This window comes from Halichoeres trimaculatus, unplaced genomic scaffold (genome assembly GCF_033239565.1).
Source record: "Halichoeres trimaculatus isolate MK-OKI-2021-1 unplaced genomic scaffold, fHalTri1.1 fHalTri1_scaffold_12, whole genome shotgun sequence".
NCBI classification, from domain to species: Eukaryota; Metazoa; Chordata; class Actinopteri; order Labriformes; family Labridae; genus Halichoeres; species Halichoeres trimaculatus.
In genome coordinates, this window is record NW_027437190.1 from 17,526,418 (window position 1) to 17,550,678 (window position 24,261).

At 39.5% G+C, this 24,261-nt stretch overlaps 1 protein-coding gene across 2 annotated transcripts in view; it reads left to right on the plus strand.

Annotated features, from left to right (window-relative positions):
• The window catches only part of cdkal1 (CDK5 regulatory subunit associated protein 1-like 1), a 260,221-nt gene that overhangs the window by 1,750 nt on the left and 234,210 nt on the right, over window positions 1–24,261 (plus strand). For both annotated transcript variants that reach the window (XM_074682552.1, XM_074682553.1), the window contains exon 3: window positions 129–241. In XM_074682552.1, the coding sequence (XP_074538653.1) occupies window positions 129–241 (113 nt within the window). The remainder of the gene's footprint in view (window positions 1–128; window positions 242–24,261) is intronic.

The following is a 24,261-nucleotide window of genomic DNA, read 5'->3' on the forward strand; positions in this document are numbered from 1 at the left end:
AGAATTCCGGTTTAGGACCTTTTTGCCTTGTTGTTTGATTTAGTTTTTTTTTTTTTGTTACCATACTTAAAAAAAACACCAGTCAGCTCTCATCTTCTAAAGATGTGTGCCGTTGTTTTTCATTTCAGTTTGATCCCTGGCACACAAAAAATCTGGATGAAAACATGGGGCTGCAGTCACAACAACTCAGATGGAGAGTACATGGCGGGACAGCTAGCAGCCAGCGGATACAAAATGACTGGTAAGAGAATTTTTAAAGTTGTTCTTATCTGTATTGAGTTCATTCACTTAAGATCTGTGAATGACGGTAAGAAGATAAAATGAAAATGAAATAGCACTGTCTGGAGGAGGAAGAAACAGCAGCACACTTTAACATGCCGTGAGTGTAGTAATATGGCATGGGTGGCCTCCAGGTTGAGTTGTGTGCTTCATATGCAGAGAACGCCTTTCTCTAAGTGGGTGATCTCAGCTTGATCCAAAGTCTGGCCTTTTCCAGCATTTTGTTTTCACCCTGTTGTTTTTGGTAAATGTGGTGTCACTACCACTATCGAACACTAGAGGGCAGTCTTACCTTGTAGTTGGGAAGCACCATTGGCGCTGGAGTGGTGGGACTTTTTTCTGCTTTCACTCGTGCCTCCTAAGCTGTGCACTGCCCCCAACAAACTTGGTCCGGAAGTTGAATTCATTTGTATTGTATTCTTTTTGGATTCTGCTGGTTGTTAAGAAACAGGTTGATTTCTTTTCTAACTTGAGAGGAAACTGCAGGTGTGGAGAAACTGATTTGTATGACCTGGGAAAGAACTAACACACAATTATGGTGCTGCATGCTCCATTCACAGATGAACATCAATACAAAAAAACAAAAACACGCAAAATATATTTTTTGGTTTGACACTTTGGAATTTAACTTAGACATGAGGCACTGTAAGTCAGGGGACAAGGCACAAGGATCTCTTGGTTAGTGGAGTATTATGTTTGGACTTTTTTTAGAACATGTTGGTTATTAGCATCAATCATTGTCCGATTTGGTCATGCCCTTTACCAGCCCCAGGGAACAGATGGCAACTTCCCTGTAACCCCAGTAAAGCGACCTGTAAGTGTTTCTCCAGTTGTCAGTTGTCTCCAAAATTGTCATGAAAATAGCTTTGAGGTGAATTTACAAACCTTTTCAGATCTGTCTTCACTTCTCAAATAGAGATGTGAAAAAATATTGATGCGGCAGTATATCACAATACTTTGACCTGTGATGAAATAACAATATATCAACTCATAAAATTGATATTTCTCTATTAAAATAAAAATTCATAATTTAGGTGAGTTGGAAGTACAGTAGGTCTTCTGCACAGCTACTCCGCTCTATGTTGCCCATAAACTGTATAATAAATATAATCTCAAAGTTCAATCAAAACATTTTATTCCTAAACTTGATGATGTGGGATTTGATGCCTTGAAAATAAATGTTTTCTCTCTATTCCTGGGTCAATTTAGTTTAAAATCATTTGAAGTTTGATTTTTACAGTATTGTAGACTGATAAAAAAAAAACAATCTTATTCATGTTTAGATTGCTTTATGAGTAACATTGGTTACACCAAGTGTCATTTATCAGTGTCACAAACTGACCATGTCTTTCACCCAGTAATTTTTTTGCAACATTAGTTTAATGTCCCAGTAGTATAAGTGACAAACTTGACACACTTAATGTTTTCAAGTTAAGTGTATGAAACACTGCATTTGACTTTCATTATCTCAAACACAGTAAAATAGAAAAGTTGTTAACAATCGAATAGTTAACTGTACAATATCGCAATATATCAAGGAGAGCTGCACGATTTGGGGAAAAGGTGCGATTTGCGATTAGGTGGACAATATTGCGATTGCGATTGTGCTTGCGATTTAATAAAAAAAGTTGTGTTATGATGAGTCTACAGACTTGCTTGGTTATCATGGAGAAAAATCTGAATTGCATGTGCTGACATTGCGATTGCGATTGCGATATCCTCTTTTGCGATTACGTAATTGCGTGTGCTGACATTGCGATTGCGATTGCGATTGCGATAATCGTGCAGCCCTAATATCAAGGTATCGCGATATTATTGTATCCTGACTCGGTGTGTATCATACTTGATGTAAAGCTGCACCTGCAAGCAGATGCATCATTGTCAGATTACCACTGGATACTAGGGCTGGGCGATTATGGTAAAAATAAGAATCCCGATTATTTTAAGTGATATTGAAATAACAATTTATATACACAATTATTCATTTATTCAAAAACTTCAGTACTGATTTAAGCACAACTTTAAAGAACCAGCAAGTGGCACATACAGTATTATTGATACACATAAGTTTTTATGATTGTCAGATGGCAAAATTGAAATCACGATTAAAATCTGATTAATTGTCCAGCCCTACTGGATACTACCTCTGGATTATGTTTTGGCTGTGTTTGCTCTCCAAACTAAGTGTAATTCTTTTATTTATCAAATCTGGCTGAGTCAGGATCAGTCAGGATTGCCTCACCTACAAATGTAGAACAAGGAGAATCAAAACGACTTCTCAAACTGAAAAATCTACATGGCACGGACTCTTAATTTTTAGAGAGGATTTTGAACTGAGATTTGATTTGATATCTGTTCAATGGAGGTATCAAGGTTTGGGTTTCAGTCACTGCTTTGACTTGCGATTACTCAGGAAAAGGAGACCTTGTTTGTTGTTACTTGCAGGGCTTTATAATTTTATGGTTTATTTATTTGTTGTTATCTTGACAGAGTAACCCAAGAAAATACATTTCAGTCAGATTTGAGGCCATTCAATAAAAACGGCTATATTGTTATTTACAAGTGTGCGTATCCTAGAGGCCAGTCACATTGTTCCACAAATTTACAGATGTGTGTGTGTGTGTGTTTTGTCTGTGATCAGATGGGCCAATACAGAAGGATCTAAATATAATCAAGTAACTAGATAAAAATAATTGTTTGAGTATGTTTTTCACACAGGTTCCTTGTCTGTGTCATTATGTGTGTATTTGTTCAATAGTAACTTTATTTGAGGAGAGAAGGTTGAGAATGTGAGTCTTTATGTGACAATACCATCACATTTACAGCGCAGGGGTTTGTGTTGCTTTGCATATGTGCAAAGAGGTGTTCTTCATGTGCAGGGCAGAGAAAAAAAAGAGAAATATGTGAAGGGAGCGTAAGTCTAAACCCTCAGGCGTTTGTCTCACAGTGGGGTTTCCACAGCCTCAGAAAGACATTCATCACACACTACAAAAATGCAGATGCACTCACACACAAGAGACACAATTTTCTCATGAACACAGTACAACAGCTCTCGGCTCATCTGGCGTTTAACATCCTTGATCTGTGTATCTGCTTCATCTGGTAACAGTTTTTCTGTCCCTTAAGCTTGTCACAAAACATTTTTTTTGTCTTTCACACATTTGTCTTCACCTCATCACCTCACTCTCCTTTTTCAAGAGTCGCTAACATTTCCTGTGGTGGAGCATCTGTCAAGGCCTGAGATTTAATCTGATAATTGTCTCACCTGTGTATTTTAATGGAGCAAAGACATTTTCTTAAAGAGCGTGTTGCAAACCTGTTATTTCAAGTGAGAGATCTATTTTCTGTCTTCATATTGTGCTTTTCTGGAAATGTTTCTGTCCAAGAATCTCATTAAATTATGTACTGTATTTTCTGTGGTTGTTTGACGGTCTGCAGCTGATGTAAACACGAGCCTGTGTAATGTAATACACCCTGAGGTAATAAGGTTAAACCTTGATGCCATGGATGTTACATTCTTCTGATCGCTTGATTACATTTGCTTTGGTCTCCTTCTCTTCTCTTTAAAGCAGGACTGCACAGTGACCACACAGGGCTCGTGACGATGGGAAGTGTTTAACAAATAGTATCACATATTGAATCAAATGTCACAAATTATTTGTCATACGATTTCAAGCATTGGGCTGCTCCAGTATTGATGTTGATATCCCTGCTCTCATCTTTTCCTATTCACCATAATGACCTGCTGTGAATTCTGTATACTGTGGGTGTGTTCACCTCAAGAAACAGGTAAAAAAATCTCCTACATGGTCAAAAAAAAACGTGTCACAGCTATCATTATCCATTTGTTTGATAGTTCTCAAATTGTTTCTGGATATGATTTGCACATGTGTCTGCAGTAGGCTCTAATCGAGTTGGTGTTTTCATTGGACACGTTGTAGGTTGTTTACCTTCAGTGCGTCACTTCTGTATCTATTTACCCAGGATGTCTCTCAACGCATCCAGGTGCATAAGTGGTTTGTCCCCAAGTTAACCTCCAATAAGATGACAGGCTGCACGTCCTTCCACATAACTTCCTGTGTGTGTGCTTGTGCGGTTTCATCATGTGGTGACCGTGAGGAGCAGTTTCAGCCATGTGCAACTTATGTGCGTCTGTGTGCGTGTCTTATACAAGTTAAAAAATTAAAACGGCTTAAATGGACAGATATGTTTTTTGTCTGTGTTTTCCAGAGGTAACCTGAACAATCCGTTTATCTTTCTGTTTATCTTTTACTGAATAAGCCTCAGAATCCTCTTGCTGTCACTGCCTCCCCTCACTCCTTTCTGTACAAAATACTTTAAAGGTCAGTGTCTTGCTGCTTAAGCTTAAGTATTAGATTGGTTTCTCTCACCATTTTTTCCTTCTTTTCTTGTTACCTTTGTTTGTTTCCCTATCTCCTGTTCTCTCCCTCTCCACCTCCCCAAATCCCCCCCCGACGTCTCCTTTTAGGGCGCGAGTATCTTCACTCATTGTTTTTCATTGTAGGATGGTTGAAAAGAGAAATTGCCTGTCATGGCCAGATTCAAGGAGATTACACTCAGGACAGCGGTGATTGTTTTGAATGGTGCAGTATGGATGCTATGCCGTCATCCAGAGTGGCATGAAATTGTTAGTGGTGCATCGAGGAGAGAGGAATAGTTGGGCATGACAAGGACTAAATTGTTGAATTGGAATCCTGAAGGATGTTGTGCCTCGGCTTTGGCCAAACAGAACACTCAGACTTCAAGTAGGTTAAACATCGAGTCCTTCTCCAAGAATCCTGTACAAAAATAGAGGACCTCACATAAACACTACTCTGGTATCTGCAGTGTCTGAAACCCGTTGTGTAGATCCGCAGAGTTTAATGAAAGAGTCTCAACAAAGACAGATCCTACTACTCCAAAAACCATGACATCATCTTCTTTTCCTCCCTCCCTCTCCTTTCTCCTGCCTGTTTTCTTTCTATCACACCCCTGCTCTCCCCTGTCCTTCTTTCATCCCTCTCTAAAACTATTTCTTTAACTATGACATCACCTGGTGAGACGTAGTAGCAGTTCATACATTGGCCTCTAGGTGGCAGCCTAGCCTTAGTAGAAGAGCTTTTTGTTCATCAGTTTACAACAGTACGATGAGGTCATCCCTCTGAAACACATGCTCTGTATTCTCATTCATAGTTTGAAAAGTTGTAACTTTAAGTCCTGAATCATCTTTAAATTATAATACTGTGTTCTAATGCAGTACAGTGTCACAATGAGGACATGTTGACATGTTTTGAGCTGGAGCTTTCATGAAGGTGAAATATGAAGTCAGTGCTGTTGAAAATGACTGGTGTCTTGAAGAGAAGGGACAGTCTTTTTCTTTTTGAGAGCTTTTTGGCCATATGATTGATTGTTTTCTCAAGTTTTTTTAATTTTGCATTGTTGCCTCTTCAAAGCAAGGAGGCAGTGAGAGGATACGTGAACTATAGGATCATTCGTTCATGTATAATAAAAACATTAACTATTCAGCATCATCAGCACTCTCCGTTGTTGATTGAGTTTTATTCTTTTGAGTTTCTTTTTTCTTTTTTTTTTTTTTTTTTACCTCAGTGACCCGTGTCACTTGTCTTCACCTCTCTTATTGTCTCCACACTTATCACACCGCCTCAGCTTGCTCCACTTGGCTCGTCTTAGCCTGCTGCTCCTCAGTATTGCCAAAGAGGGCAGTGTTTACCCATGCTAGCACACTAACACATATTTGAGCATCAGAGCGATGTGCCAAATAGTGACTTCATAGATAGGCGTGTATGCTCACACATGGCCCTGCACACACACTTCATGGAAAGGCACACCAGGATATTTTGATTGTTTTTGGCTGCTCCCCTCCCCTCCCCTCTCCATCTCTTCACAGCCAGCGAGCCGCACACACAGCTCTTCAGTTATGATTTTACATACCGGTTAGGCAAAATTGCTCCCTGGTACACATTGTCAGCCAAATCAGGCACTCTCAGTTCCTGGTTTGGACACAGACGGTTGGAGGATATGGGTTTCAAAGGGAGGGTGTGATCTGTTTTGACAAAACGGTAGGAGGACTCTGCTGATCAGCAGGTATTACAGGTGCTGTTGTGAGGAGAGTGCAGTAGATGCTGCTTTGAGTGAACAGCTTTGAAATTCTGATTGATACAAAATGAGTCAGTGTCTTTAAATGAGTGCTTACTGGATTAGCAACAATCACTTTATTCCTTTGTCACTTTCTGTAATGTGTGTCTGTTTGAAAAGCACACAGTGCAGCATTCATAATATGAACATGCAAATTACTGACAAACATTTTATAACATTTGCTGTTTTTGTTTTAATTCACCAGAATTTTCCTGGATTTCAAATGATAGACTTCAACAAAAGTACAAACATCAGATTCATCTCATACTGCATTTGTGTTACAAGTGTCTCTGCAGCACTGAGTGATTGTATTACATCACTGTAGAGAGTATTCTTACTCTGAGTGTGTGTACCTCGCATACGTGCCGTCTCATTCATAAAACGGAGAGTGTTAGGCTCCCCTGATTGGCTGACTGTGTGCTATGCAACATTACACGCCGCAGTGATGGATCCAATGAAAACTTACTATCTCCTCTCGACTCCACCTCTCGTGTACACACACTGACACACACACACACACACACACACACTTGTTCTTCTCACACATAGTTGCAGACGTGGTGGGAGTTGATAACGTACAGGGAGCGTGTGAGCGACAGTTTCTGACAGCCGTCATTCTGCAAGATAAGACACATCACCTGGTGTGTTCATTTGTGAGAAAGACTCTGTACGTCTGCCTGCCTCCTCCCTTTCTCCTGTATCGAAACTGTGTGTTAGACAGTTCCACTTTTTGGACTGAAAGAGAGGGGAAGGGATAAAAAGAGTGTAGGGGAAAGCGATGCGAGGAAAGATGAGGAAAAGAGCCAGAAGGAGGAGGGTGCTGGGATGAAGGCACAGCCGACGGAGACGGATGTATTGGAAGCCAAAATCAACCAAAGCGATGGTCGGAAAAAGAGAGGCAAACAGGGAGAGTGATACGCTGCCAGAGAAAATGAACCAGACTCTGGCCAGTCTACATAAAGGGAAAATAAAGCAAGGGATAGATGGAGGGAAAGAATGGAGAGAGATAGAAAGAAAAAGAAGAAAGGATATTTGATGCATAGAAGACATAGATGCATTAATAAATAAATAAATAAATAATAAAATAGTCCCCTAACCAAAGAATTTGTTTTTCATGTAACTGCCTTAAAAGAATTGTTCAGTTTTTTTGAAGTGGGGTTGTATGAGCTCTATGTGACCACTAAGGACATTAGACACAGTAGAAAGGTGTCTCCTCTCCCTCAGCAAGACACAAACTGTAATCGATGGTGACGAGGAAATAGACGCTAACAGGGAGAGACTGTACCAAATTCAAAGGTTATTTTCTCTGCCTATAAGAACTAAAATCAAAAAGTAATACCACAGTTTAAGAGTATGCCACATAAAATATTTTTTTAAGTGCATTAAGTCTTCGCAAATATAAACATTTACCTGGACCTAACTAACTATTCATGTGTCCTTCCGCGCAGCGCTAGTGCGCTCCGCCCCCCTCCTCCTTTCAGCTGTAGGGAATGTAAAGAAGCTATGCTTCGGGCGCCGGTTGTAGCCTCGTGTAAGTTTGATCAAGTATCGTAATTCTTTTGTTTGTACTCTAAGGATTGTGAGGCAGTGTAGGAAATTCAAAATGGGTGACTATGACAGTGACGATGAAGTTCCATTCACTTTGGAACCAAAAGGATACCTGTATGAACCGGAGCACATGGAAGAGAAGCTGCTACAGATGGAGACTGAAAGGAATACAGAGGAAACATCCGCAGACACTGGACATCAAGATAGAGTCGGAAATACTCAGTGGTGTAAACTTCTGAGCTGTGACTCAATGCCCACGGATGCTGAGTGTTACTGCTGTCACGAGTGGAACTTGGTTACAGACACTCTTCAGGATTTGTCTGAGTTAGAGGACACTGCTGACTCTCAAGCCGTCTGTATAACTCATCACACAGATTTCCCTGCTCTTCTAAATTCTGGAGTGTCCTGAAACAGCAACAACAACAACAACAGTCGTGGCAGCAGTAACACTCAGCATCTTGATGTCCAGTGTCTGAACTATCCTTTTAATATGGGAGTTTTGAAAAATGTCAAGTCTCATAACCTGCATTTCCACTCATTTTTTTCTGGATGAATGAAACAGATTTTGCCGTTTTAAGAAGGAAAGTAAAACATGCATGATTGAACTAGAAAATGAGCATGCATTCACTAAAAAGCATTTTTTTTCTGTTCCTGTAGCGTACACGCAGAGGAAAAGAAGTGGACTAGAATAACCTCAAGTTGAGAACAGACATTTGGCAGGTAGACCAGCTGTTATTATGTAAATAAGGATATGTAAATACTGACAACACAATGTGACGGTTAACAAAATGTTTCATTATTGAAGTTGTAATTTGGCTAAACAGATGTTCACAAACACAGCTTCTTCTTAATGACGTGTGTTAAATTTTCTACAACTTTAATATTTTAAGAGTTTCCTAACTTTAATGACTGGAGGCTGTTAAGACTCCTGTCCTACTCAGAATCTGTGAGAACGCATCTGTGGCTTCAGCAGAGTAATACTGATCAAATGATAACAGAGCACCTTCTTCCATCTCTGACACACACACACACACACACACACACACACACACACACACACACACACACACACACACACACACACACACACACACACACACACACACACACACACACAGATACGCATGCTTTGGATCACTGTAATCTCATGGCCTCTAAATGGTTACACTTGACTGCCTGGACTCACAGGTCTATTTGTGGGACTTAAGACAAAATTCAAAGACTTGGAACTGTGTCTGTGCATGTGTGCGTGTGTGTGTGTGTGTGTGTGTGTGTGTGTGTGTGTGTGTGTGAGTGATAGATACAACTACAAGGTGACCCATGTGAAGGCAGTGCCCAGTTACCATTCAAAGGCCACAGGATTAGGGACTCGGGCTATCCCTGCCTTACAATTCCCCTGAGGAAACGATGGATAAAGGAGTGGAGGAAAATTGGGATAGCTTGAGGAAAGAATGGCTCACAGCTCAATCTGATCCATTGATTACTCCAAGGAAAAGAATTTTGACAGCATCTCAAGCTGTTCTGATGGATCAAGGCACCATGTCATGAAAGTCAGGACTCAGTCAGCTGCTGGAATTCATTGCTTGTATCTTGGAAGACAATTTTCTGGTGAAAACAGCTTTGTCACTAATTGACCCCAGGTAAAAAAGTAAATCCTTAACATTTAGACAGCATGCCTTGCATCTTTAAAAAAATATCTAACCCTATTACATATTCTAACCCTACTGTCTTAGTCTGTTAAAAAAGGAACGCTTAAAACTCTCAGAAACTCTTTTCATACTTGAGGTTCAGGAGCAAGGATTGAGGATTAGTCCACTAAAAGACAGACCACTCCTTGTTCCTCTGAGAAATAACAAAAAAATCAGGACAAATTGATTCCCTGGAGGTTGGTGATATCTCACCCCACATTTCCCAACGAGAAACGAGTGGATAAGGTGAGGAGAGAATGAAAAATGGAAGTGAAAACCACTGTTCCAGTCCACCCTGTGCCGATTCATTTGTTCACCTGCACTTTCATTCCTCTGATGAAGAAAGCCAGAGATAAATGAAAGGAGAAGCTGGATAGTGATTCGTTTGCTGCTTCCCTCTAGAGGAAGAGAGTGTATTCCCTATTCCCAGCAGAAGCCAGCCAGTCAGTCAGCCCCCTGTTATCCCAGGAATACCACAGGGATTGGGAATGCCCTGAAGGAATATAATGGGAATATCATGGAGGGGATGTGAGTAATGGGATAAGGCAAGAGCCAAGGGAAAGGCTTGGGGAGTGGAGGAAGGGAGGGACTAGGAAACCAGGAGGATAGGAGGTTGTCTGGAAGGAGGATGAGGCGTGAAGCCAGGTTTTTCTCACATCCAAAGTGTTGAGCCTTAAATCCAAGTAGGGAGATGGCACTTTCTGCCAAAACAGATGGTGTTAGAGCAGCAAGTTAAAGCTAATGGCCTACTCGTTGAGACCTCAAATCTATGATTAGATTGTCCACACAGAGGAGATTGAAGGTGCATGTGCTTGCTTTGCCTTCACCTGTTTGCAGGTGTCACTTAACAAGGCATTTAACCCCCCAGCATCTCAAGAGAAGCTGCTCAGTGGGTAACAAGACAAGCCTGTGGATATGTTTGGCTACTCCCAGTTGTGGGTCTGTAGCTTATCTTCCATTTCTCCTGCCTTAGTTGGTCTTTAACAGTTACAACACGTGAGCTTTTCACTGCTGATGTGATTTATAGAAATCTCTTGCTGTGTATAATACCCCTTGCTGATGATAATTTATCAGTACATATTTTCACACCTTGGCCCCAGTTATTATTATGAACTGCCCAGTTTTGAAAGAGACTGACAATTTTACTGATTTGTAGGAATGATATGATAGAACATTTGGATGTTCAATACCACGTTTTTTCAGGCTGATACCAGTACAACTATTCCCTCTTGAGTACTCACTGATACAAAGTACTGATACCACAAGTACTTTTGGTACAGTGTCAATTAACAGTGACAGATCATTTTGCACAAAAAGAGCCCAATCACTCTGCTGTTAAGTCCACAACGCACACAAACAACTCTGAGTTTACGATTTGCAAAATAAAGCTAACAAATGTCAGAGTTTTAGTAATTTTTTGAAACGAATTGTAGTGCAAAATAAAACTGTATAACTGTTAACTCTCCCTGGTTCATTCATGTTGTGTGAACAGGATCTGACACACATTCGCTGTGGTGTCAAACAGCAGCAATATAGCGTCAACTTCTGGTGAAGAGGACTTATTTGATGTAAGATTTTTTTTGCCTTGACTATCAGCTGCTGGTATTGGCAGCCTTCTCGAGTACCTATACCTTAAAATAAGGCTGGTACCGGCCCAATAACTAGGGATGTCCCGATATTACGTTTCACTTCCGATACGATACAGATACTGCAGCATTGAGTATTGGCCGATACCGATATTAATCCGATATGATATCAGCATTAAACATGCATACTTTCATTACTTATTTTGTAGTATGTCTGTCATGTTAGAAAAGGCTTAATTAAGTGATATTATTCAAACAAAGAACAGTAGTCAGCAACAGTAGGTATGAGGAACAACTGACCCATTTATTACTAACCAATGGGTAACAGAAACTGCTTATTTTGGAGATTTTAGATGCATTCCGATACAATACCGATACTTGTTTTTTTGCTGATATCGGACTGATATCGGATATCAATATCGAACTGGGACACCTCTACCATTAACTATTGCCCATCCCTAATAGAAAATATTAAAGTGGTATATTCTATAAACTGTGACATTTTCAAACTTCACCATACAATAAAACCAGTAACTGAATTATACAGACTAGCATCTATGTGATCTGCTGAAGATCTGCACTGTGTGGCATGCACCTAATGTCCAACCAATGTACTGATGACTACAAGCAAACATCAGAATCACAGATGTCTGAGATAAAACTCATCAGGTCAACATCTTTAATAATATTTTTTTAATTTTCCTTCAATATGCTTCTCAACCTAAAACCATAAGGTCACATTTGAAAGTGCCTGACAGATGGAGGAAAAAACAGACTATTGTGTTGAAACGGTACTGCAGGATGAATTGGGTGTGACATGTATACTTTAACAGAAAAAGCTGTCGTTAAATTAAAACATCAATGTTTTATCTCAATAAACTTCTTCATTTTTTCACTGAAGTAACATAAGAACTCACTTAGTGTCCTCTCTTGCAGGAGAAATAGTGCAGTGTTGTGTCAGACACCTCGTCAGTGAAGCTAAAAAGACTAAAGTTAGACCATCTATATTCTTTGACATGTGACAACTCATTGTCGCCTTCTTTTTTTTTTTTTTTTTAATGATTAGCTTGTCTGCTTTTTTTTTTACTTGCAGAAAAAGACTTTTGAATCTTTCTCACTTCCATCTTGTCCTCTCCTCTTTGTTTTCCCTGTCATCTTGACTCAATGAGGAAAACAAATGTAATTTCCCTCATGAAGAGGGAATGAAAGCTTGAAAGACATTAGTAATTAACGTGGCATGCATGCTGTTAGTGTGGGCGGAGGACGTGTGTGGGTGACATGTGAATAAAAAGCAAAGAAATTGAGAGTTAGGCATTGAAGGGCACACAGTAAATGACTTTCATGACTTTCAAGGCCTCCTCTGAGGCTTTTTTTCTCTCTTCCCATATTGTGTTGTTTTGAAAGATAACCCCTGTTTTCTGTCTGAGTGTACAATGTTCAGCCATCAGTGCCATTACTGGCTGACCAGCAGGGGTGACCTGTATCTTTAGACGAGGCCACCTGCTGAAATGAAAGCTCTGGCTACCTACCAATGAAGAGAGGAAGGTGGGAGCACGAGTGTTTATGTGTTTTAATCCAGCAGTTTTGTGAGGACCTGTCAGAAATGTAATCAAGGGTAAATGGGAATATTTGGGTTGGTGCAAAGGTTCTCAGAAGTATTGAAATGCAAGACAGTGTGTGTGCACTTCTGTCCTTTGTGATGAATTAATTCTACATGTGTCTCTGTCTGATCCTCCCTTCATACATACAAATGAATCAGCTCTGTGCTGGATTTCCATGTGAGAGCACAGATATTAGATAAAGTGGATTCAAAAGCTGCAGATGATTTGAGCAGTAGGTTTAATTTGAACCATCACTGCACAAAGTAACCTTGATCACTAAGCAGAAGAGATGACTTGACTGGAAACATCAGCAGGACATTGCTTGACCAGGGAGAGATGATAAACAAAAATAAGTACAAAGAATGTATATGTGTGTGTCTGTGCATGGGTGGTGTCATTCTCAGGTTAAATGCCTGATAACTGCCCCGTCTACTCTGCATGGAGAGTAGTAGACAGATTTGCATAAACTTTTATCCACTATCTATCTAGTCAATGATTTTCAGTGTTCAGTTGTACATAATGGTGGTGTTTGTTTTTGCTCATGTGCTGTTTTCTTGTTCTCTCTTCACATCCTCTGTTTATAACCAGAACTTTTATCTGTGCAAAGGAAAATAAAAAGTAAGGTCAAGCTCAGCCTGAGAGGCAATCCGTCACGTGGCCACAGGTCATCTTGACTGTCTTTCTCCTTCATGATACACATTTCCATTCCTCAACTTCAGGTTTGGTTGATACTTTTCTGACCCTAGTGCCTTTTTCAAAAAGAACTTTAGACCAACCTTTTCTGATTAAAAAAAAAAATAGTATGCTTTTTACTTGCACTGCCTTTTTTTTTCCCCTATTATCAAGGGTATCAATAACGGTCAGATGCGATGGTACCTTTGAAAGCCACTGGACAGAAATCCAACCTTTTACTATAGTGAAAATACATGATCCACTTAGTTTAAAACGTCAACTACTAAAGCAGCTACCTAGCCATCCTCTCACAGAACCAAGGTTGTAATAGTTAACTAAAACGAAACTAAAAACAAAACCTGAAATTTAAAATATATTGCAGTTAACTCAAACTAATACAAACTAGAAAAAACAAAAACAATAAGTAAACTATAACTGCATCTTGTGTTCATAAAACTAACTCTAACTAAAATGATAGATAAAATGTCCTTAGTTATCGTTTCTGACAATAATAATAGCCTTTAGAATTAAAATTAATCCGACACGTTTTCCAAACCAATTTTAAGACAGTTTTCGGCAGTTGTCAGTGCTGTACGGCACCATCATAGTGACGTACTGGGACATGCTTGTTTACTGCACTGACTGGCTGTGCGCTGTGCTGCGAAAAAATGTAGTGGAGCAATGAATCAGAGCATCTGTAATAGTTTCATTGCATGCGAGTCTGACTTTATTGTTACAGAGTCCAAGTTTCTAATTATTAAAGCTCATATTTTATTGTTTTACATAATTTATGTTTATATTTTTTATGTTAAGTTTATATTATTTTCTTGTGACGAAGGCAGCAGCCAACAGTTCAGTATCAGCATTGACTGAGCAGTGAGCACTATGATGGACTGGAAAATAAACAGTATTACAAAATATTTACTCTGACCTTTTTGAATCCTGCACCTGGCAAATAAGGTATGAAAAAACTAAAACTAAACTGAAACTAAACTAAAACTAAGCCTTGTTGCAAAAATCAAAACTAAATAAAAACTAGAACCCCTGCTCTAAAACTAATTAAAACTAAACTGTAATGGAAAAAAACGTCAAAACTAACTAAAACTAAACTATAATGACAAATTCAAAACTATTTTAACCTTGCACAGAACACCCCCCCCCCCCCCCCATTTCTAAATAACAGAATATGATTGGTCAGGTGTATGAAGATGGTAGATAACAGTTGATAATAACTCTGCCTTCAGACCTACCAGCTGGAAAAGTTGAATAACTCCAGACTGATGGATTTGTTGATGTCAGGCTTTGATTGTTGTATCAGATCTGTCTAGTGTCTGATTCAACACTGTAGGCAGATGATACAGTTATTAGTATTTGCATCACAACAGTAGTGGAGTTTCAGGACTGTGTATTTTTCCAGCGTTTCTAACTAAGCCCCTCAGGAGCAGCCTGGTGCTTGGCTCGGGTGCGTCTCAGGCTCAAGTGAACTAATGAGGTTAACTATAAGGAAAGTGTCTTTTATTGTAACCTTAGATTACTTTTTCTGTGGTTCTGTTCCTGTCTCTCTCATTAGCATCCCATACTCTCAGTTGTTGGATCAAACAGTTGTGCACACAGATACATGCACATACAGAAATGTGTGAAGTTTATTGATAATCCAAGGCTTTCCACATGGCAGACAGATGGCTCTTCTAATCTTCCAGACAGACACTGCCTTTTGATATCTGATCTGATCTGATGACTGTGTGTGTGTGTGTGTGTGTGTGTGTGTGTGTGTGTGTGTGTGTGTGTGTGTGTGTGTGTGTGTGTGTGTGTGTGTGTGTGTGTGTGTGTGTGTGTGTGTGTGTGTGTGAGCGTGTGTGTGTGTGTGTGGTTTCTAAGGCTGAACTCAATCTGTCCTCTGTAGGCCCTTGCTAATTCCTGTGTGTATGTGTGATTTATATGTGTATGATTCTTGATCCTTTTGTTGTGGTAACTTATTTAACAGTGATGGTTTGAATTTGTCCGTTCTTGTCACACAAACAGAATGTGGTTGATAGTTGATCAATAGCTGAGAGGGAGTGTTATGACAAGCTTGTATGGCTGAACTTTATTTTGCCTTTTTTTTTTGAAGCCAGTTTCTTTTCATTTCACTGATGTAGTCGAAGCTTTTTGTCTGACCAGACTAAAACTTCTGTCCAACAGAAATCCTTGAATAACATTGTTAAGAAGGCTTTTCATTATTGCACTGAACCAAATAGTGATGCCATTTTGCTGCTCTTGTGATTGATTTTTACGTCCAGCTCAAAAAGAACATTTTCTGAGCTTTAACGTAAAACAAAAGCCTTGGTGTACACTCTGTTCTGTGTTGGAGCTTTGGCTGCAGAGTTGTTCAATGAGCACTCGGGCATCCTGGTATCTGTGTGTGGCTGTTTAATCTGCTGCCTGCTCACAAGGTTTGATACCCCAGAAGTCTTTAGCCCCATTTATGTCGCCACTCCAAGGCGGGCGCTTTACACCCCTGTAATGTGTGGCCTCTTGTGTAAATATCACGCTAAGCTTATGATGGGACACAGTTGTCTCACAGATGTGCTAGCATCAGGGAGGGTAACAGAGGTGTTGCACGAGCGAGAAGGGTTCACCGTTCAGTGGCAGAGCCAGCAGGGTGGAACAACCCCATGTATGGCCGAGTGTGTGTGAAGCTCCTGCTTACAGAGACATTGTGCCTCTTGTGAGGTCATATGCTGTGCTGCTGTAGATTCTGAGTAAAAGTATGACATGATGAAAGTGGAGCTTTGTTGTGGCCCTGCTGCAGAATCACAACACAGAAAGAGCTTACATTCCCAAATATAGAAATATTTTTTGATTATCTCTTCAAGTTAGTTGCACTCATGTTGTGCCTGCAGGTCTTTGTAGCCCTGCCCTGTCTTTGGTTCTTCCCTTAGATACATACTCAACTCTATTACCATGTCTCTCCCATACCTCGCTTACAAAGACTGAACGAACCAGCAACATTTCAGCCATCATCAAGCTGTGTAAAAGGCACTTCTTCATATTTCAGTTCTGTGATGAAGAAGGGCTGAGTGACAAGTTTATTTATTGTAAATTCAAATTTCTTGTGTAGAAAGAAGAAATTTCAGTTTTAGCCTTCAATTGAGTAATTCCGGTAAAGATCCGCCATTTTTGTCCTGTTGCAGAAAAATGATAGCACCAGAGTATTTTGTTTTCACTGAGCACCTGAGTTGTCTTTGGGTGTATTCACATCTGGATTGTTTGGGGCAGTTGTTCCAAAACAGTGAGCAGCCCCCCTTAAACCCTGGTTGGTTTGGTATATGTGTGAACACAGCAGTCATGCTCAGATGCAGGACAAAACAAGCAGGTCAGGATCGACAAAAATAGGTTGTCTCGGCTGATTTGATTTAAATTGCAATCCCTTGATCTTTATGATTTTTCGCGATTTTTAGTTTGCTTTTTTTTTTTTTAACAGTGTGTTTATTGAGTTTTTGACATTTACATTGTAAAACATTTTGACCCATCCTTAACTTAATAAAAATGAATAAATAAATAAATAAAATAAAATAATAATGATAAAAAAGGACAATAATAAGGATCAGTACAGCAAATACAAATATAAATTAATTTGTATAAAACTCAAAAGTATAATATTTAAACCATATTGTAAATATTTACACTTCAAGAGTACATGGTCAAAGGAACATTTCCTTCTGTAGAGAAATCAGCAATGTATATCACTTCTCCCTATCCTCCTCAAGCAAACTAGACAAGTCATTGTCCCTAAGATATTGAATAAAAGGTTCCCAAATGCTGTGAAACAGATCTTGTTTATCTTTCAGAGTGTAAGTGATTTTTTCCAAGGGAAGAAACACAGACATTTCATGAAACCAATGTTTCATGCTAGGCCTCTCAATGTTTTTCCAATTAAGTGCTATTATTCTTTTGGCTTGTAAAAGACATATATCCATGAAAATTATTTCCTTTCTTTGTATATTTGTATATTTTGGTTTTTGGGGTAGATTCCTAATATGAAGAGCTTAGGATCCAGTACTGCTTGGAAAGATAAAAACTGCTGTATTACCTGCCGAACCTGTAACCAGAATTCCCTAATTTTGGGGCATTTCCAAATACAGTGTTTAGTTTGCTTTTTGAACACCTGACCATGTAAAAAGAAATTAAATGATGATGATAATGTCTACAGACTACATCAGGAGACATGTTTCCCATAAAATGCACATCATGTGAGTCAGAGAGAAACATCTCACCCTCTGCCTGAAAAAAGTAATAACTTTTTTACAATCCAGTTTATAAACAAAGACTGAAATTAAGATTTTGAATTTGACAAAGAATCCTGATTTTGATATTGTCAAACAAAAACATCCTGAAATATCGATTTTCAATTTTTCTTCCAACCCTATAGCCCACACTGGTACATGAGCCAGATTAATGCTTTAACAGAAACTAGCCACACACGTTAATTCTGCATGTCTGTTCCTCTCTGTGTAAAGCGGGTAAGAACATGAATGAATGATCATAAGAAAACTTCCTGCCTTCCTGGTATGATGTCTGACCAATGAAAGGAAAAAAAATGATTGCATATGGCATTTGTTTACAACTTTGGACCGCAAGAGACTTTTGCCATGTAAACATAAATGAACCAAGTAACAGCCGCTACAATTGTGTCATTTTTGCCCCTGAATCAAAACAAAGCAAACAAGCCACAGGTGTGAATACACCCTTAAAGTGGTTTGGTTTGAAACAAACTTTTTTCCAGCTATCTCTTGATAAGCAAACTTTACTTCTTATGGCATAAACATCTGTAATGATTGTTAAATAATGTAAGCTTCAGGTGCAATGGTCTCTCATGATTGGTTGAGCCTGAAAAATTAAACATGGAAACTACAGTGGAGGTAACATAAGGACTAATATATCTGATTTAAAGTGTATCTCAGCCTCTACTCTGAAATGGTGTTACTGTGATGCACTTTAAAAAACCATGAAATGTCATCGGTAATCAAACAGTGGGCTTCTGCTGTCAGAAAATGAAAAAATGTGATGAAAAACCCAAATAATGTAGATTGTGTATTAAGTTTTTCATTCTTTAAAGATGTCAGGTTTAGTGTAGTGTGGCAGAAACTCCCCGGACTCTTGAAGAGCCGAACCATCGCCCATGCTTAGTTAAATCTGTGTCATGACATGAAGTGCTCAGTTACGCTGCTGTCTGACTACCTGTCTCAGTGTATTGAAATAACATTGAGCATGCAAGCAGCATGATTGTCTCAGCTTGAGTTAGCTCTCTGACCTGAGATCTGATTAAAGAGATTTGGTTGTGTGTAGGAGCTGGATTAGCATATAAAAGGACAGTGACAGCACATCAGATTATTCTGATGCCATCTGTTTTCAACGGAATTTGTTAGAAGGAGAGGAAGCGTGTGTGTGTGTGTGTGTGTCTGTGTGTGTGTGTGCCTGCACTTTTATGTTTGATACCACCCAGCCCTGATTTTTGTTTCTATTGGGAATTATATCTTCTTTTTTTCTGCTGCAAGTTTTTCTGTCTTTAATTCTTTTATTTTTCCTCTCCCTTTAATTTAATATAGTTTATTCCCAACCATGCACAATATTGATCATTGATGTTACCATGTGAGGCATTATGCCAGTGTTAGCTTCAAGCTAGTTTAGCGCAGGGGAATAGCACGCCCATTATTGACAGTGACAATGAAAGAAGGAGATGAATTATTTAAAAAGGAAAACACTAAATTGTTCTATTTTCTTATGATTTATTAATCAGGATAATTCTTTGGGATTTCACTTCATGTCCACCCCACCAATCTAATGTATTCATGCATGGGTGCACACATGCAAGCAAGCATGTATGTGTGTATAAACAGACACTAGGGGACACAGAAATGCTGTAGGCAGCTTTGTGCCATTAAAATGCATTTAGCAGTTCCAAAGGATTATCTGTTGTGATTCTTATCTTAATTTTTCTGAAATCAGATTTCATTAAATGCAATTTTCTTGTTCAAATAAAAAGCTGGATTAATGCAGACAGATTGAGAATGCTTATATTTAATGAGGCTTAGTAGTTTATAAACATCATAGAAAAATTAAGCTACATGGACAGGAGACTTAATGACTGAACTGTAGGCATGTTCTGTATTTTTAAACCAAATTTAGCACCAAAAAGTTGCATGTCAGTCATGAGATTAAGAGTCTATGTTGGTGTTGTCTTGTGCTTAATTCTTTGACATATCCACAATAAACAGGTGTGATCTGTCTCAAGTTAACAATAACAAGAAAGAAGTGGTTTTGTAGTTTACCAAAGCAAGGTCACCAAAGTTTTAGAGGTAAAATGTATGGATATGTGTTGATTAAAGTGATACTCCAGGATGGAGCAAGTTGGGTCCTATCACAAGGTTTAGGGCAGAAATTACCCCTACAGCAGTGATTTTGTGCAGCAGAAGCACAGGGCGCTCGCACCAAACACCCCCTCCCTGCTCCTCAAAAACACAAATAAACGGACTTCCACCGACAAAGTCTGATATGGGTCTGCATTCACGCTTTATTTAGAGAATTTTCAGCGCGTTACTTTCACTCAAAAACACCGCTAAATAAGGCTCTAGTTCTCATCGTGTCTCTTCGTCCTGGCAGACTACCTGCGTTTGTTTATATCTGGCACGCCGCGCGCGGACCGATACACTAAGCAGCAAGCGTCTCGTTGCCAGCTGTGGCTCTGCAGCGGAGGTAGCGCCGTTTTACGACACGATGAGAACTAGAGCCTTATTTAGCGGTGTTTTTGTGTGAAAGTAACGCACTGAAAATTCTCTAAATAAAACGTGAATGCAGACAAATATCAGACTTTTTCGGTGGGAGTCCGTTCATTTGTGTTTTTGGTCAAGTAAAATATAGCCCCGTCTGAGTGCAGAGCAAACTGCCTGACAGGCAGGGAGGGGGTGTTTGGTGCGAGCGCCCTGGGCTTCTGCTGCACAAAAACACTGCTGTAGGGGTAATTTCTGCCCTTAACCTTGTGATAGGACCCAACTTGTTCCATCCCGGAGTATCACTTTAAGGATGGGTACCAATTTAGGTACTTTTCTAGGTCCTTACCAAATTCTATCTGTTGTACCGATTCACATAAAATCAAACGGTTCCATGTTTCGGTACCTGTATTAACCTGATGGTTAAGGATGAAGTCATGCTTGTGACTAAGAGAGTAGAAGAGTAGGTGAGTTTCCATGCTAGACATTAACAGAGCATTGAAAGTTAAGTTAATTGAGATTTTGTTGGTAAACAATTTGATATTTATTACCACATTAACACAAAAAAGTACCGAAAAGTGGTACCGTTGAGTACCAATACAATTGCCAGGTAGCAGGGATCAGCACTGTATTCTTTCAGATCTGAAAGGCACCCATCCCTGGTGTTGATCCATCAAATTTCCCTCCATCCATCAAAGTTACTAAATTTTCTGTTATGACCAGTCTGCAACAAACACTGAAGTGGTTTTTGCTGATCACTGTGTGTGTTTGTGTTGTAGGCAGTCGACAGATACAAACTGTACTCATATGTTTTTATTGAGACTATATCAGTTTGAAATCATCACAAAATTTTAAACTCCTTATTTTTTCTACATTTTTGTTTTCATTCTTCTTCTTTGAAGAAAGTCCTTGCTTTTTTTTCTTCTCTCCCTATCAATAGTGTCTTTAACTCTTGCAGACTTTCCCTCCCTCATATCATTTTTATCTTCACACTAATCTTCTAATCAGCAGCCAACAGTTTTTGAGGTTCACTTTAAAATTACAATGCATGCCATCAATGCTGGGTGGTATTATATAAGATTTATACCACGGTAAGTCAGTACTAAGGCAGTGTCGCGGTGTATCACTGTGTTTCCCTAATTCAGCACTGCACACTGAATATCCTTGTGATATCAAACATTGTCTCTCCTATTGGTTATGCACATGTGATTTGTGCAGCACAGGCGGTCAGGCGGTTAGGGGTGCAATCACTTTTATGTTGCAATTAACAAAGGAATTCTGGGTACAGAGCTGAAGCTCTGTAAACAGCTGGGAGGGGGTAAGGTGCGCTGAGAATTAGGAAAGAAAGTGATGGAGGATAAAACGGAGTGCCCGGTGATGAAGAAGAATGTTTTGCCAGGAGAGCAAGCAGCAAAATGAGGAGGCATTTGCTTCCTTTTCTTGTCAGCAGCACACCTGTATAATGAATGACGGTATATGAAAATTGAGAGCCATACAGAATATCATGGTTTACTGTGCTCCTCAGGCTACCACAGCACTACATGCCTCCCCTTTTCCTTTTCGTCTTATCTTCTCTCATCTAGTGTTGTAAACATTTTTTTCTCCTGCCTTTTTTTTCCCTCTGGTTTATCCTCTCCAAAGATTTCTTACAGGTGTGATAGCTGGAAAGTGTGTATGAAGGCACGAGAGTCTAGGAAGGCATCATGAGCTGGCTTCAAACCCACACCACCAGAAGGACATGTTATGTGCTTCTTCCTTCAAAGCCATCAGGAAACCCCCCCTACATTTTCTCTTTCTGAGATATGAAAGAGCTCTGCATCTGGGCTATTTGCATACCATTTGCATACGAACCCCAACTGGCTGTTTTTGGAATGCCAAGAGGCTAAATTCAGTATTTATTACCAGGACCCATAACTAGTTTTCACTTTTCTGTGGCATTTGCATCTGATTTGCATGTCCCATGGCTTGGATCTGGGAATAAGGGGCCAGATGACCTAAATTGTTTCAATTCCACACAGAAATAAAAAAGCAGAGGAAGGTCTAATTATTACTATTAATCGAATTAGCACGCTTTACAGCGTAGTGTAGCGTAAATATGCAAAGGGTTATTAGCTGCAATGGCAAGCTGAGGCAACTTGCTTTTAATGTGAACTGCTTTAGCACAGAGATAATGACATTTTGGGCATTTATGTCAGTGGCTGTGTATCTTGAGGTTAAACGGTTTGCTAGATAGCTCACATTACATCATCTCTTCCTCTTGTGTGTTGATCTCCTTAATTTTTTTGTTGGTCCCTTTTTTTTAGTGAAAAAATGGTCTTTGCTTAGCTATTTTAAAATATTCATTCAAACTTACCAGATCTATCAAGTCATTGAATTGTGCCTTTACTATTCATAAAAAAAATGATATAATCATGACTTATACCTATGCAGACTTCTTGCATCCCATCCTGATTCATCAGTACATAATTCACACATCTGTGTGTTGAACCTGTCAGCTTAATCTGATCGCAGCTCAAGAACATTCTTAGAAACAGACTTAAAAAGAACAAAACGCCAACAGTGAAGTGGATTGAAGAGATACTTAGAGCGTGTGAAACATGCACCTTTATACAGCCATCTGAATGTAATTTAAAGTGTCTGTCTCTTGTCTGAACGAGTGCCTTGATCACTGTAAAGTTCACTCAAGTACTCTTCGAGGCACAGGCACAGGTCTGTATCAGATGCCATCAGAGCAGGTAAAGGGTGCAGGTACACATTCAGAGAACAAAACATAGGGAGAAAACTTTATTTCCAATGCAGATCTCTTTAAAAAATGTAAAAACACTGAGAGCCAACTCAAAGCTGTTTTCTTATTTCCAGTCTTATTATAACCCAGAGTGGAAAAGTTCAGCCTCACAGTCTGTCAGTTAGTGCCTGAGCACTCTCTGTACTATTTATCCAGCATTGCTAATTCTAAAGATTTTTCTTGCGTCACTGGAGAGGTTTAATTTAAATGACCAGAGACTGTTATTCTCTAAATTCCTGTAGTTTGGGACTGGGACAAAAGTTCAGTTCTCACATGACAAAGAGGCATGTGCTAGCGCTAACAAAAGTAGGGAGTTTGTCTCCTAAAAAAGGCATTGCGTCCTCAGTTGACTTGGACTGTTTCAGTTTAGCAGCGTCCGACCTTGAGCTCACCACTATCAATCATAAAGTTTCTTTAAAGCCTGTAGCAACAACACACACCAGCAGGATGAAAGTAACCCTAGTTCTCCCCGATTCCAAACTTAGGCCACAACGTTCAGTCTGGTGCCAAAACCTCTAAAATATAAATATAGCTCTCAAAAACACCTTCAGGGGGACTTCAGCTTGCCAAACTTGGAGCAGCTCTCTCTTGTCAGTGTTTGTGTTGATTCTGGTACAGTATAGGTCCTTGTGTATAAGAATTCAGCTTAAAGAGCAGAAGTAAACATTGCTTTACCAACAAGGAGAACCTTGATTCAGGCCGTTTGGATGTTCTGCTTTGCATATAACAACCCTTAGTTCTTCTGTGGTGTTGTCTCTTTAACTCACACAGAGTACAGCCTCCTTTAGTCACCAGCTCAACTTTCAGCTTAAAGCTCCATCTGCCTCACGTCACATTCATTTGTGTTATTTCTTTCCAGGACAGGTGAGCGTTTACATACAGGTGTCTCCCACTTTTTTCTTTGCCTTTCTTTTTCTTTATTTGTCTGTCTTCCAGGTGACAGGCGGGGGAATAAATGAAAACAAACGCACACACACATGTGTACACAGACACACATGCACACACTCTTTTGTTTACACAGTAAATTGATGCGTGTTCTTCTCATGGCCTACTTCTGAACTTAAAATTCACCAAGTACACATACACACACACACACACACACACACAAAGGGGCACACATCTCATTGAATATAAACTGCCATCTCCTACAGCAAATATAATCACATTTGTAATGTCAGAGAAATAGTGTGTCAATAT